The following is a 13,535-nucleotide window of genomic DNA, read 5'->3' as shown; positions in this document are numbered from 1 at the left end:
ATGATCAAATAAAGTGTATGTATCTCACACGTACAGAAGCACACTAGGCCCCAATTACTATTGTTTGTACACCTAAAAGGATGGATGAGGAGGAGGAGGAGTATGGAACAGGCAGCACCCTCAAAGCTTCAGAAGTATGAGATGAACCCCAAAAACTTGGAAAGGTGGATCTCACACGTACCGACACAGACTATCCCGCAATTTAATTGATCCCCAAAGGTTTTTATTGAATAGCGGAATAGGAAATATGATCAAAAAAAGTGTATGTATCTCACACGTACAGAAGCACCCTAGGCCCCAATTACTATTGTTTGTACACCTAAAAGGATGGATGAGGAGGAGGAGGAGTATGGAACAGGCAGCACCCTCAAAGCTTCAGAAGTATGAGATGAACCCCAAAAACTTGGAAAGGTGGATCTCACACGTACCGACACAGACTATTCCGCAATTTAATTGATCCCCAAAGGTTTTTATTGAATAGCGGAATAGGAAATATGATCAAAAAAAGTGTATGTATCTCACACGTACAGAAGCACACTAGGCCCCAATTACTATTGTTTGTACACCTAAAAGGATGGATGAGGAGGAGGAGGAGTATGGAACAGGCAGCACCCTCAAAGCTTCAGAAGTATGAGATGAACCCCAAAAACTTGGAAAGGTGGATCTCACACGTACCGACACAGACTATTCCGCAATTTAATTGATCCCCAAAGGTTTTTATTGAATAGCGGAATAGGAAATATGATCAAAAAAAGTGTATGTATCTCACACGTACAGAAGCACACTAGGCCCCAATTACTATTGTTTGTACACCTAAAAGGATGGATGAGGAGGAGGAGGAGTATGGAACAGGCAGCACCCTCAAAGCTTCAGAAGTATGAGATGAACCCCAAAAACTTGGAAAGGTGGATCCCACACGTACCGACACAGACTATCCCGCAATTTAATTGATCCCCAAAGGTTTTTATTGAATAGCGGAATAGGAAATATGATCAAAAAAAGTGTATATATCTCACACGTACAGAAGCACACTAGGCCCCAATTACTATTGTTTGTACACCTAAAAGGATGGATGAGGAGGAGGAGGAGTATGGAACAGGCAGCACCCTCAAAGCTTCAGAAGTATGAGATGAACCCCAAAAACTTGGAAAGGTGGATCTCACACGTACCGACACAGACTATCCCGCAATTTAATTGATCCCCAAAGGTTTTTATTGAATAGCGGAATAGGAAATATGATCAAAAAAAGTGTATGTATCTCACACGTACAGAAGCACACTAGGCCCCAATTACTATTGTTTGTACACCTAAAAGGATGGATGAGGAGGAGGAGGAGTATGGAACAGGCAGCACCCTCAAAGCTTCAGAAGTATGAGATGAACCCCAAAAACTTGGAAAGGTGGATCTCACACGTACCGACACAGACTATTCCGCAATTTAATTGATCCCCAAAGGTTTTTATTGAATAGCGGAATAGGAAATATGATCAAAAAAAGTGTATGTATCTCACACGTACAGAAGCACACTAGGCCCCAATTACTATTGTTTGTACACCTAAAAGGATGGATGAGGAGGAGGAGGAGTATGGAACAGGCAGCACCCTCAAAGCTTCAGAAGTATGAGATGAACCCCAAAAACTTGGAAAGGTGGATCTCACACGTACCGACACAGACTATTCCGCAATTTAATTGATCCCCAAAGGTTTTTATTGAATAGCGGAATAGGAAATATGATCAAAAAAAGTGTATGTATCTCACACGTACAGAAGCACACTAGGCCCCAATTACTATTGTTTGTACACCTAAAAGGATGGATGAGGAGGAGGAGGAGTATGGAACAGGCAGCACCCTCAAAGCTTCAGAAGTATGAGATGAACCCACAAAACTTGGAAAGGTGGATCTCACACGTACCGACACAGACTATCCCGCAATTTAATTGATCCCCAAAGGTTTTTATTGAATAGCGGAATAGGAAATATGATCAAAAAAAGTGTATGTATCTCACACGTACAGAAGCACACTAGGCCCCAATTACTATTGTTTGTACACCTAAAAGGATGGATGAGGAGGAGGAGGAGGAGTATGGAACAGGCAGCACCCTCAAAGCTTCAGAAGTATGAGATGAACCCCAAAAACTTGGAAAGGTGGATCTCACACGTACCGACACAGACTATTCCGCAATTTAATTGATCCCCAAAGGTTTTTATTGAATAGCGGAATAGGAAATATGATCAAAAAAAGTGTATGTATCTCACACGTACAGAAGCACACTAGGCCCCAATTACTATTGTTTGTACACCTAAAAGGATGGATGAGGAGGAGGAGGAGGAGTATGGAACAGGCAGCACCCTCAAAGCTTCAGAAGTATGAGATGAACCCCAAAAACTTGGAAAGGTGGATCTCACACGTACCGACACAGACTATTCCGCAATTTAATTGATCCCCAAAGGTTTTTATTGAATAGCGGAATAGGAAATATGATCAAAAAAAGTGTATGTATCTCACACGTACAGAAGCACACTAGGCCCCAATTACTATTGTTTGTACACCTAAAAGGATGGATGAGGAGGAGGAGGAGTATGGAACAGGCAGCACCCTCAAAGCTTCAGAAGTATGAGATGAACCCCAAAAACTTGGAAAGGTGGATCTCACACGTACCGACACAGACTATCCCGCAATTTAATTGATCCCCAAAGGTTTTTATTGAATAGCGGAATAGGAAATATGATCAAAAAAAAGTGTATGTTTTTCACACGTACAGAAGCACACTAGGCCCCAATTACTATTGTTTGTACCCCTAAAAGGATGGATGAGGAGGAGGAGGATGAAACAGGCAGCACCCTCAAATCTTCAGAAGTATGAGATTGTGTTCACTGTACCCCACAACGATTGTGTTCACTGCACCCCAAAAGGATTGTCTTCACTGCACCCCACAAAGATTGTGTTCACTGTACCCCACAAAGATTGTGTTCACTGCACCCCAAAAGGATTGTCTTCACTGCACCCCCACAAAGATTGTGTTCACTGTACCCCACAAAGATTGTGTTCACTGTACCCCCCAAAGATTTTGTTCACTGCACCCCACAAGGATTGTCTTCACTGCACCCCACAAGGATTGTGTTCACTGCACCCCACAAAGATTGTGTTCACTGCACCCCAAAAGGATTGTCTTCACTGCACCCCACAAAGATTGTGTTCACTGTACCCCACAAAGATTGTGTTCGCTGTACCCCCCAAAGATTTTGTTCACTGCACCCCACAAAGATTGTGTTCACTGTACCCCACAAAGATTGTGTTCACTGCACCCCAAAAGGATTGTCTTCACTGCACCCCACAAAGATTGTGTTCACTGTAATCCACAAAGATTGTGTTCACTGTACCTCCCAAAGATTTTGTTCACTGCACCCCACAAAGATTGTGTTCACTGTACCCCACAAAGATTTTGTTCACTGCACCCCACAAGGATTGTCTTCACTGCACCCCACAAGGATTGTCTTCACTGCACCCCACAAAGATTGTGTTCACTGCACCCCACAAAGATTTTGTTCACTGCACCCCACAAAGATTGTGTTCACTGCTCCCCAAAAGGATTGTCTTCACTGCACCCCACAAAGATTGTGTTCACTGTACCCCACAAAGATTGTGTTCACTGCACCCCAAAAGGATTGTCTTCACTGCACCCCACAAAGATTGTGTTCACTGTACCCCACAAAGATTGTGTTCACTGTACCCCCCAAAGATTTTGTTCACTGCACCCCACAAGGATTGTCTTCACTGCACTCCACAAGGATTGTCTTCACTGCACCCCACAAAGATTGTGTTCACTGTACCCCACAAAGATTGTGTTCACTGTACCCCCCAAAGATTTTGTTCACTGCACCCCACAAGGATTGTCTTCACTGCACCCCACAAGGATTGTCTTCACTGCACCCCACAAAGATTTTGTTCACTGTACCCCACAAAGATTGTGTTCACTGCACCCCAAAAGGATTGTCTTCACTGCACCCCACAAAGATTGTGTTTACTGTACCCCACAAATATTTTGTTCACTGTACCCCCCAAAGATTTTGTTCACTGCACCCCACAAGGATTGTCTTCACTGCACCCCGCAAGGATTGTCTTCACTGCACCCCACAAAGATTGTGTTCACTGTACCCCACAAAGATTGTGTTCACTGCACCCCAAAAGGATTGTCTTCACTGCACCCCACAAAGATTGTGTTCACTGTACCCCACAAAGATTGTGTTCACTGTACCCCAAAAGGATTGTCTTCACTGTACCCCACAAAGATTGTGTTCACTGTACCCCACAAAGATTCTGTTCACTGCACCCCACAAAGATTGTGTTCACTGTACCCCACAAAGATTGTGTTCACTGCACCCCAAAAGGATTGTCTTCACTGCACCCCACAAAGATTGTGTTCACTGTACCCCACAAATATTGTGTTCACTGTACCCCCCAAAGATTTTGTTCACTGCAACCCACAAAGATTGTGTTCACTGTACCCCACAAAGATTGTGTTCACTGCACCCCAAAAGGATTGTCTTCACTGCACCCCACAAAGATTGTGTTCACTGTACCCCACAAAGATTGTGTTCACTGTACCCCCCAAAGATTTTGTTCACTGCACCCCACAAAGATTGTGTTCACTGTACCCCACAAAGATTGTGTTCACTTCACCCCAAAAGGATTGTCTTCACTGCACCCCACAAGGATTGTCTTCACTGCACCCCACAAAGATTGTGTTCACTGTACCCCACAAAGATTGTGTTCACTGCACCCCAAAAGGATTGTATTCACTGCACCCCACAAAGATTGTGTTCACTGTACCCCACAAAGATTGTGTTCACTGTACCCCACAAAGATTTTGTTCACTGCACCCCACAAAGATTGTGTTCACTGTACCCCACAAAGATTGTGTTCACTGCACCCCAAAAGGATTGTCTTCACTGCACCCCACAAAGATTGTGTTCACTGTACCCCACAAAGATTTTGTTCACTGCGCCCCACAAAGATTGTGTTCACTGTACCCCACAAAGATTGTGTTCACTGCACCCCAAAAGGATTGTCTTCACTGCACCCCACAAAGATTGTGTTCACTGTACCCCACAAAGATTGTGTTCACTGTACCCCCCAAAGATTTTGTTCACTGCAACCCACAAAGATTGTGTTCACTGTACCCCACAAAGATTGTGTTCACTGTACCCCACAAAGATTTTGTTCACTGCACCCCACAAAGATTGTGTTCACTGCACCCCAAAAGGATTGTCTTCACTGCACCCCACAAAGATTGTGTTCACTGTACCCCACAAAGATTTTGTTCACTGCACCCCACAAAGATTGTGTTCACTGTACCCCACAAAGATTGTGTTCACTGTACCCCACAAATATTTTGTTCACTGTACCCCACAAAGATTGTGTTCACTGCACCCCAAAAGGATTGTCTTCACTGCACCCCACAAAGATTGTGTTCACTGTACCCCACAAAGATTGTGTTCACTGTACCCCCCAAAGATTTTGTTCACTGCACCCCACAAAGATTGTGTTCACTGTACCCCACAAAGATTTTGTTCACTGCACCCCAAAAAGATTGTGTTCGCTGCAGCCCACACACAGAAAAATGGATGTGGATCACTGACACCTGCCTATCTCCTATCCCACACCACACAGCAATATCGATTGTAGTTTGTAGAACACACTTTCTCTAAAATTCAGCAGCAGCCTCTCCCTAACAGGATTGAGAAGAGATCGTAGATCGGGACTAAGTGCAGACCCCACCCCACACAGCAATATCGATTGTAGTTTGTAGAACACACTGACCCTATAATTCAGCAGCAGCCTCTCCCTAACAGGATTGAGAAGAGATCGTAGATCAGGATTAAGTGCAGACCCCACCCCACACAGCAATATCGATTGTAGTTTGTAGAACACACTGACCCTATAATTCAGCAGACTCTATCCCTAAAATGCCTACAACTCGCCCTGCCTAAACACTCCGACCTGACCCTAAATTCTATCCGGACACCAATTTGTTTTCCCTGCCTGTCTTTCCCTAATCAGCAGCCAGCACGTATGTGTGCTCTGTCCCTGAGCTAAGCAGCAGAATGACGCCGCTGCGGCTGCCTCGAACTTATAAAGACTTGGTCACATGCTTCAGACGGCCAATCACAGCTACTCATACATTTGCAGGCATGGCTGGGATAGCTTAAGGCACACCAGTTAAATGATTGTTGATTGGCTGTTGAAAGCCCGCCATGAAAAGAGCGCCAAAACATGCAAAACCCGGAAATAAAACGACCGAACACGGATTTTTTACCCGAACATACAGTAAAGTGTCCGTGTCCGTGTTCGGGTAACAAAAATCCAATTATTCGGTACGAACACGAATAATACAGTCCGTGTTCGCTCAACACTACTAGTGAGCCAGGTGTGGAGCTGAGCCTGAAGGATCCTGGAAAGCTGACAGTGGAGCTGCTGGCAGAGTCATCTGGGAAAAACAGTGTCCGTGAGTACCAGAGGGCTTGCCAAGGGGTCCGCCCAGGAAAGGGGGACCACTTCAGAGAAGTCAGAGGATAGAAGGTCAGCTCACCCAGTATGCAAGAGTAAAGGGGGTGCCAAGTAGAACCCTGAAGAGTAGGGGTAAAGGGGGTGCCAAGCAGGGCCCTGAAGAGTAATTCACTATACAGTTCCCTTATGAAATACTTCACTACAGTGTCAAGGTGAAGCAGCAGCTTTGCCACACTCAACATAGTTAGAAGTCCTAAAATTGTGCATAGTTCATCCAGTTGGAGTATCCCTTCTCCTATCCAAGTTCTAAAATAAAACCAACAAAAAAAAACACATCCCCTGGACTGTTTTCTGACTGAGCCAAATGCTTAACTACTTTAACACTAGCCACTGTGCTGCTACTGCAGCACAGTGGCTCGTTATCGTCTAGCGACGTAGACCTACGTCGCTAGACTCCTCCCCTGTAGGCGGCGCTCGCGCGCCGCCGGAGGCGCGCTCCCGCTGTTTTCATTCACAGCGGGAGTCGGGCCAGGGGAGGAGCAGCGGCGATTGCCGCTGCTCTGCCCCGATCGTCGGGGAATCCAGTTTGGAGATCCGCCCGCCTGTGTAAACAGAGCCGGCGGATCTCCTAAGTGACAGGGAGTGACAGATCGGAGTTTTCAGCATAGCTGGACATCCAATCTGTCCCTGTCTCACACAGTCACCCCCCCCCCCCCACACGTTAGTAAGCACCAGGCATACATTACCCCTCCCTCTCCAATAAAATTAACCCCTTCCCTGCCAGTGTCATTTTTACAGTAACAGTGCATATTTATAGCACTGATTACTGCAGTAATGTCACTGGTACCCACAAAAGTGTCAAAAATGTCAGTCAAGGGTCCGATCTGTCCGCCGCAATGTCGCAGTCCCGCAAAAAAAATCGCAGATCGCCGCCATTACTCGTTAAAAAAACCCACCAAAAATGACATAAATCTTTCCCTTAGTTAGTAAACGCAATAACTTTTGCGCAAACCAATCAAAATACGCTTATTGTGATTTTTTTTTTTACCAAACATGGGTAGCAGAAAACAAATTGGCCAAAAATTTAAAAAAAAATTGGTTTTTACATCTTTTTTTGGGGGAATTTCATATAAAAAAATGTTAAAAATATTGTTATTTTTTCAAAATAAATGCTATTTTTTTGTTTATAGCACAAAAAGCAAAAATTGCACAGGTGATCAAACACCACCAAAAGAAAGCTCTGTTTGTGGGAAAAAAAGGACGTAAATTTCGTTTGGGTACGGCTTCAAATGACCGCGCAATTGTCAGTTAAAGTCGCACAGTGCCGAATCGCAAAAAGTGGCCCAGACGTAAGACAGCAAAATGCTCTAGTGGTAAAGTGGTTAAAGTACAGTACTTTGAATTGCTAAGTTGTTGTTATCGTAAATCCAGGGGAACCGGCTTCAAGCAGCTCCCCAGGGAGTAGTACTACATAGATAACACAGCAAAGTATAATTAACCAGCAGTAGGGAACATTTAAAGCGGAGTTCCGGCCACAAAATCGACATAATCGATTTTGTGGGCATCCGCTTGCTTTTCATCACCTAAAAAGCAAATGGATAGTTAGGATTTTTTTTTTTTTACTTACCTTGTTATTGTAGAAAGAAACACTCACCTTTCTTCCACTTCCTCCCTCGGCGGCCGCAGCCCACGCCGTCACTTCCGGTTTGCAATGATTCCTGGGAGCTGAACGTAATCGCTCCCAGGAATCAATGCGACGGCACCGACCCCGCTCGTCACTTCCGGTGCGATGCCGCATTCCTTGCTAAACAGCTTCTGGGCATGCCTGTGGAGGAATGCGGCGCCGCATCAGAAGTGACGAGAGGGGCCGGTGCCGTCGCATTCTGGGGAAGAAGACACGGAAGAGGATGCAGAAGAGGATCGCGCTGGCTTCAGCTGCCCACAACAGAGATGGCAACGCTGGAGAAGAAATTTTAAAAGTGAGTATTTCTTCTTGCAGGTAAGTGCGAACCGAGACAGATCAGAGGCTAGCCATTGTGGAATGTACTAGCCCTGACTGTCCCGTGGGGTATGTTCATTGAAATTTTTTTTGTGGCCGGACCACACCATACCCCCCCGGACCACACCAGCTCCAGCCTGCACACCTAACCCCCCCCCTCCCCCCGGTTGCCAGCTCACTCACCCTTGGCAGGCAGCAGCGGCATCTTCCCCCTCAGTCTCCCATTCTCCTCCGTGGGCTTCTCCTCCCTCCTCCTCCTCGGTCAATAGCATGGCTTCACCTTTCGGCCAATCGGGAAACGGGTCAGTTTCCTGATTGGCCAGGAGAAGACTCAGTGTGGCAATAGCGAATATTCATTTGCTATTGTCACACAACTGGGTGGGCTTAGGGCGCAGTGCTCTGGGCCCAGAGCCCACCCTTTTTTGAAGCCTATTAGAGCCTCTGGCATGTCACATCTTTATAGTTTAATCCTAGCTACAATAAAATGCACCTAAAAAAGCAGTGCACCACAATACACAGAGTATTTACATATGGGTGCTGTGGTACACTATAGGGCAGGTGCATTTTGTTTTTTTTGTTTTTTTACTGAACATGTGCTTTGGAGTGCTATTAGCAACACACCACAATGCAAATATAGTTATATGTATAAGTATGCATATTGTCCCGAGGCCCCTTGCATAATGTAAGAAATAGCTATGGGTGATTTAGTCTATCCATGTCCACTCGAAATCAAAAAATAAATTTTGAATGGAATAGCATTCTTTTCTTTTTTTTTTTTTTTTTACATTTTAATTCTTAACATTCTTTTTCTTATCCTATAGGGGGAACCTGCCAGATAGTTTGAAATGTCTCTACCATCCAGAAAAGGATATTTTTTGTCCAATCTTCAGACTAGGCGACATTGTGAAATTCGCTGGTCAAAACTTCACTACATTAGCTGATAAGGTACGTCCAGAGCGTGAATAGATGGTAAACTGTGTCAGAATCAGGGCTAATTTAAACAGTAAACCAGGCAGAAATTTTCTTTGCTGCCCTTTGGAACCTGTCAGGTCTTGATAGTCATTTCACTAGTGAATGGTGAAGGGTGAAATCTAACATTTGATTGGTTTCTGCATCACAAGCATTTTCTGAAGGTTCCTTCCACCCCGCTTAACCTGTGTATTATACTCTTGTAAAAAATGGCTTTCTGGCCTAATTACGCTAAAATTTCCCCCTGGAATGCTCTTAAATGATTTTTATTTGTTGGGCCTACAAGAAGAATGAAGTAAGTGTCTCATCAATGTAAAAACTAATTTATACCCACGCTTATGGATTAAAATAAATGAAAACCACCAAATAAATAAACAGAGGTGTATAAAATTCTGTGCAAAAAGAGTGTATAAATATAGATATAAAAGAGCAGCTGCTGCAACACTAAGTAAAGCTTAGGAATATATACAACACAAATTTAAGCAGCGCTGGCCCTCTATAGTAATATAATTAAATTGAATGAATACCACTGTGTTGATCCTGGAAAAAATAAATACCTGGGTGACACTCTAATTTTATGTGAGTGTTTAAAATCACTATTATATGTGTAAAACAATTAAACAACAACTGTATATCAAATATACTAAATAGTAATATTAAGGTGCTGAAGATGAATATAAATATAAAGTGCTAAGAGATCGTGCCAAAGTCCATACAAAATGTGAATAATAATAGTCCTTAGGTGATCAAATAAAGGTGCTCCAGTGCCGGTTAAAACAATACAGTGCTCCAAGGTGAAAAAATGCCCCTCTTGGTTCGCTACTCACCACAACGCCAATATTAAAGAGCCTCAACTGTATTGCACATAAGCCTTGACACCAGGATAATCTCCTCCGTACGCCTTTCAATATAAATAAGGGTCCGCTTGCGCATCCACCATTAAAATAGAAAACAAAGGGCGTACATAGTGAAGTATGTAGATGAGGGTTTATTATTGCTCCATAGCCAAATACATACTTACATCAAGTAAGAGAAAATAGGCATATACAGCGTAATGCCTCGTGGTTACGCCGCTCGGCGTGCGTTCCACGGGCAGGAAGTGATAAGCCGGAAGTGACGTGCCGCTCCGTGCGTGACAATGGCTTTCTGGCCTAATTACGCTAAAATTTCCCCCTGGAATGCTCTTAAATGATTTTTATTTGTTGGGCCTACAAGAAGAATGAAGTAAGTGTCTCATCAACCTTCTGGTACCAGTTGTTTTTAGTAATATAAATTGCTCTCTAATGGCGCTTTTCCACTGCATGGAACCGAACGGTTCGGCTCGCTTTTATGCTTTTCCACTGCTGGTACCGCATGGTATGGTGTAGGAATGGTTCGGTACGGTACGGCGGCGCTTTTCCACTGCATGGAACCGAACGGTACGGCTCTCAAAAACAGTAGTACCTCGATTGTGGTTCCAAGAGGTACCATACCCGGTACCATATCCCACAATCCTTTGCATGCAGTCACTACTAGCCACTGATTGGTCAGAGAATCCCACCCCGTTGTTATCCCACCCACTTAACTTTAGTACTACTTTAGTGGAAAGGCAAACCATACCGTACCGCACTGAACCGTTCCATCACCGTACCATGCGGTACCAGCAGTGGAAAAGTAAACCGGGCCAAGCAGGGCCGAGTAGAGCCAAGCCGGTATTTGCAGTGGAAAAGTGCCATAAATTTCATCAAAAAAATTCAGCAATGCTTTGATCATTTAAAGCAGTAGTAAACCACAGCCTATTTTTTTTTTTTTTTTAACCTCCAAGGTAAAGGCATTATGTGCTAGTATGTATCACATACTAGCACATTATGAAATGCTTACCTTAGAACAAAGCCCTCCAGTAGCGAGTTGTCACCATTGACAGGGCTTTCATTTTCATCGGGTCTTCCTTCTGGGTTCACATTCTCCGGCCTTCTGATTGGCTGTGCTGTAATGACGGCACTCCAGTGCATGTGCGTAGGAAACATGAACAACAGCCCGGAGCTCTAAAGGGACAGCATGGGAATGCCGTCTCTTCAGAATGCATGCGCCGGTGATGTCACCAGCTGCATGCCGTGTGAATATCTTCTAAGCCATGCACGTTTAGGAGATATACGCTTTTACTGTACCTACAGGTTGGCCTTATGCTAGTTCAAAAACAGAGTTTACTTCCACTTTAATGGAAATTTATAGCCACAGCACACACTTTTATTTTCTAATATCAGCATGGTAATAGTAATACGAACAATAGTTAATTTTGGTAATCCCCCCCAGATGCCACTGAGAATGGTTAACACAGTGGCAGTGATATCAGCAGTACTGCCACCATGGTACACTGGATAAGTTGTGTAGGATGACTTCTTCCAACCTCAGCAACCCTGCAGTGTACACAGGGCCGCTGATAGGGGGGGACCACCAGCCCTCTTGTAGGGGGCCCGAGCACACAGGGGGGCCCACACAGAGAGGGGGATTAGTGATGGACAACGAATACAGAAATATTCCTCCAGCACCTGAATCTGATCTCTGTCCCTCTCCCTTCTATCAGCTTTTATCTGTTGAGAAAGAGACCGTTTTCCCTCACTAATCCCCTCCCTTGTGTGGGCCTCCCTCCCAGCACTGGCTCTAATGTTATCTCTGCTCAGGAGGTTATTTGTAACTTTGTTTCTCTCTCTCTGTCTCCCTGAACCCTGAGCTCCAACTGCCCAGCCTGTATATTTTTCTCATCTCATCTTCATTTTTATTTAACATATTTTTTTTTTTTAGATTTAGCAGGAATTATGTGAGTTATGTTATATTTGTGTCTGCTAATAGTGATTTTGTTGTCATTTTAGCTAAATATATCTTTAATATTTTCTTGGGGGGCCCTGCCAGGTAGTCTGTACGGGGCCCCTCAATTTCTAACAGCAGCCCTGAGTGTGCAGGCCACACAGCATCCACCAGCAGCAGCTACTGCAGCAGGTGAATAACAACATCAGTGTGCAAAAACGGACCCATGAAAATCTGTTTCAGTAGGTTGGACAAGTGACCAAGCTCTGCTAATATGCCTTAGAAGTTCTGGATTGTGTGGCCTCCAGTGCGATCTTGGAGATGGGTTTTTAGCATGGCAGGTGGGTGTTTAATGGACCTGGCTGCCCATAGACATTGTGGATAAATTGATGTTCTTTGATCTGAACTGATCAAGGAGAGTTTTGTGTCCTCCTCTGGTAATTTTAGAAACTAGCTAAGTCCATTCTGTGACTCTCTCTTGCCTTCCCTCCTTCTGTACTGTCCCTCCCAAAAAAATACAAATTGATAGTGGTGCTTATCAGGTGCTTATACACCTGGCTCAAGCAAGTGATTTACTAATCAACATCACTAAAAATATGCAAAACTTAACAGAGAGCAGTGCCTGTAAGATAACAAGTGCATGATGGGACTTTAGAATGGTCACTGGAGGTAGTAGCTCATGCCAGAGGACCATTTTAGGACAACTGTCAACATATCCACCAATCCTTGGTATGAGACTGCTGGGGTAATGGAGTACAAGAACAAGGACTGACAGCTATCTATTTACACAGAGGAATTAACCACTTAAGCCCCGGAAGATTTTACCCCCTTCCTGACCAGGCCCTATTTTGCGATTCGGCACTGCATGACTTTAACAGACAATTGCTCGGTCGTGCGATGCTGTACTCAAACTAATTTGATGTCCTTTTTTTCCCACAAACAGAGCTTTCTTTTGGTGGTATTTGATCACCTGTGCGATTTTTTGATCATGCGCTATAAACAAAAAAAGAGCGACAATTTTTCAAAAATAACAATATTTTTCACATTTTTTTATATGAAATTCCCCCCAAAAAAATGTAAAAATCTAAATTTTTTAACATTTTTGGCCAATTTGTTTTCTGCTACATATGTTTGGTAAAAAAAATCACAATAAGCGTATTTTGATTGGTTTGCGCAAAAGTTATTGCGTTTACTAACTAAGGGAAAGATTTGTAATTTTTGTTGTTTTTTTTTTAATTAGTAATGGCGGCGATCTGCAATTTTTTTTGCGGGACTGC

At 43.9% G+C, this 13,535-nt stretch overlaps 1 protein-coding gene across 1 annotated transcript in view; it reads left to right on the top strand.

Moving 5' to 3' along the window:
* Nucleotides 1-13,535, top strand: part of P2RX3 (purinergic receptor P2X 3) — a gene marked incomplete at both ends in the record, with an annotated part of 285,859 nt that overhangs the window by 145,811 nt on the left and 126,513 nt on the right. The window contains one exon of the mRNA XM_082268304.1: nucleotides 9,327-9,450. Within this exon, the coding sequence (XP_082124430.1) occupies nucleotides 9,327-9,450 (124 nt within the window). The remainder of the gene's footprint in view (nucleotides 1-9,326; nucleotides 9,451-13,535) is intronic.

The sequence above is a fragment of the Pelophylax lessonae genome, assembly GCF_965119305.1.
Source record: "Pelophylax lessonae genome assembly, chromosome: 9".
NCBI lineage: Eukaryota > Metazoa > Chordata > Amphibia > Anura > Ranidae > Pelophylax > Pelophylax lessonae.
The sequence above is the reverse complement of the archived record's forward strand: the minus strand, read 5'-3'. Positions and strand labels throughout refer to the sequence as shown.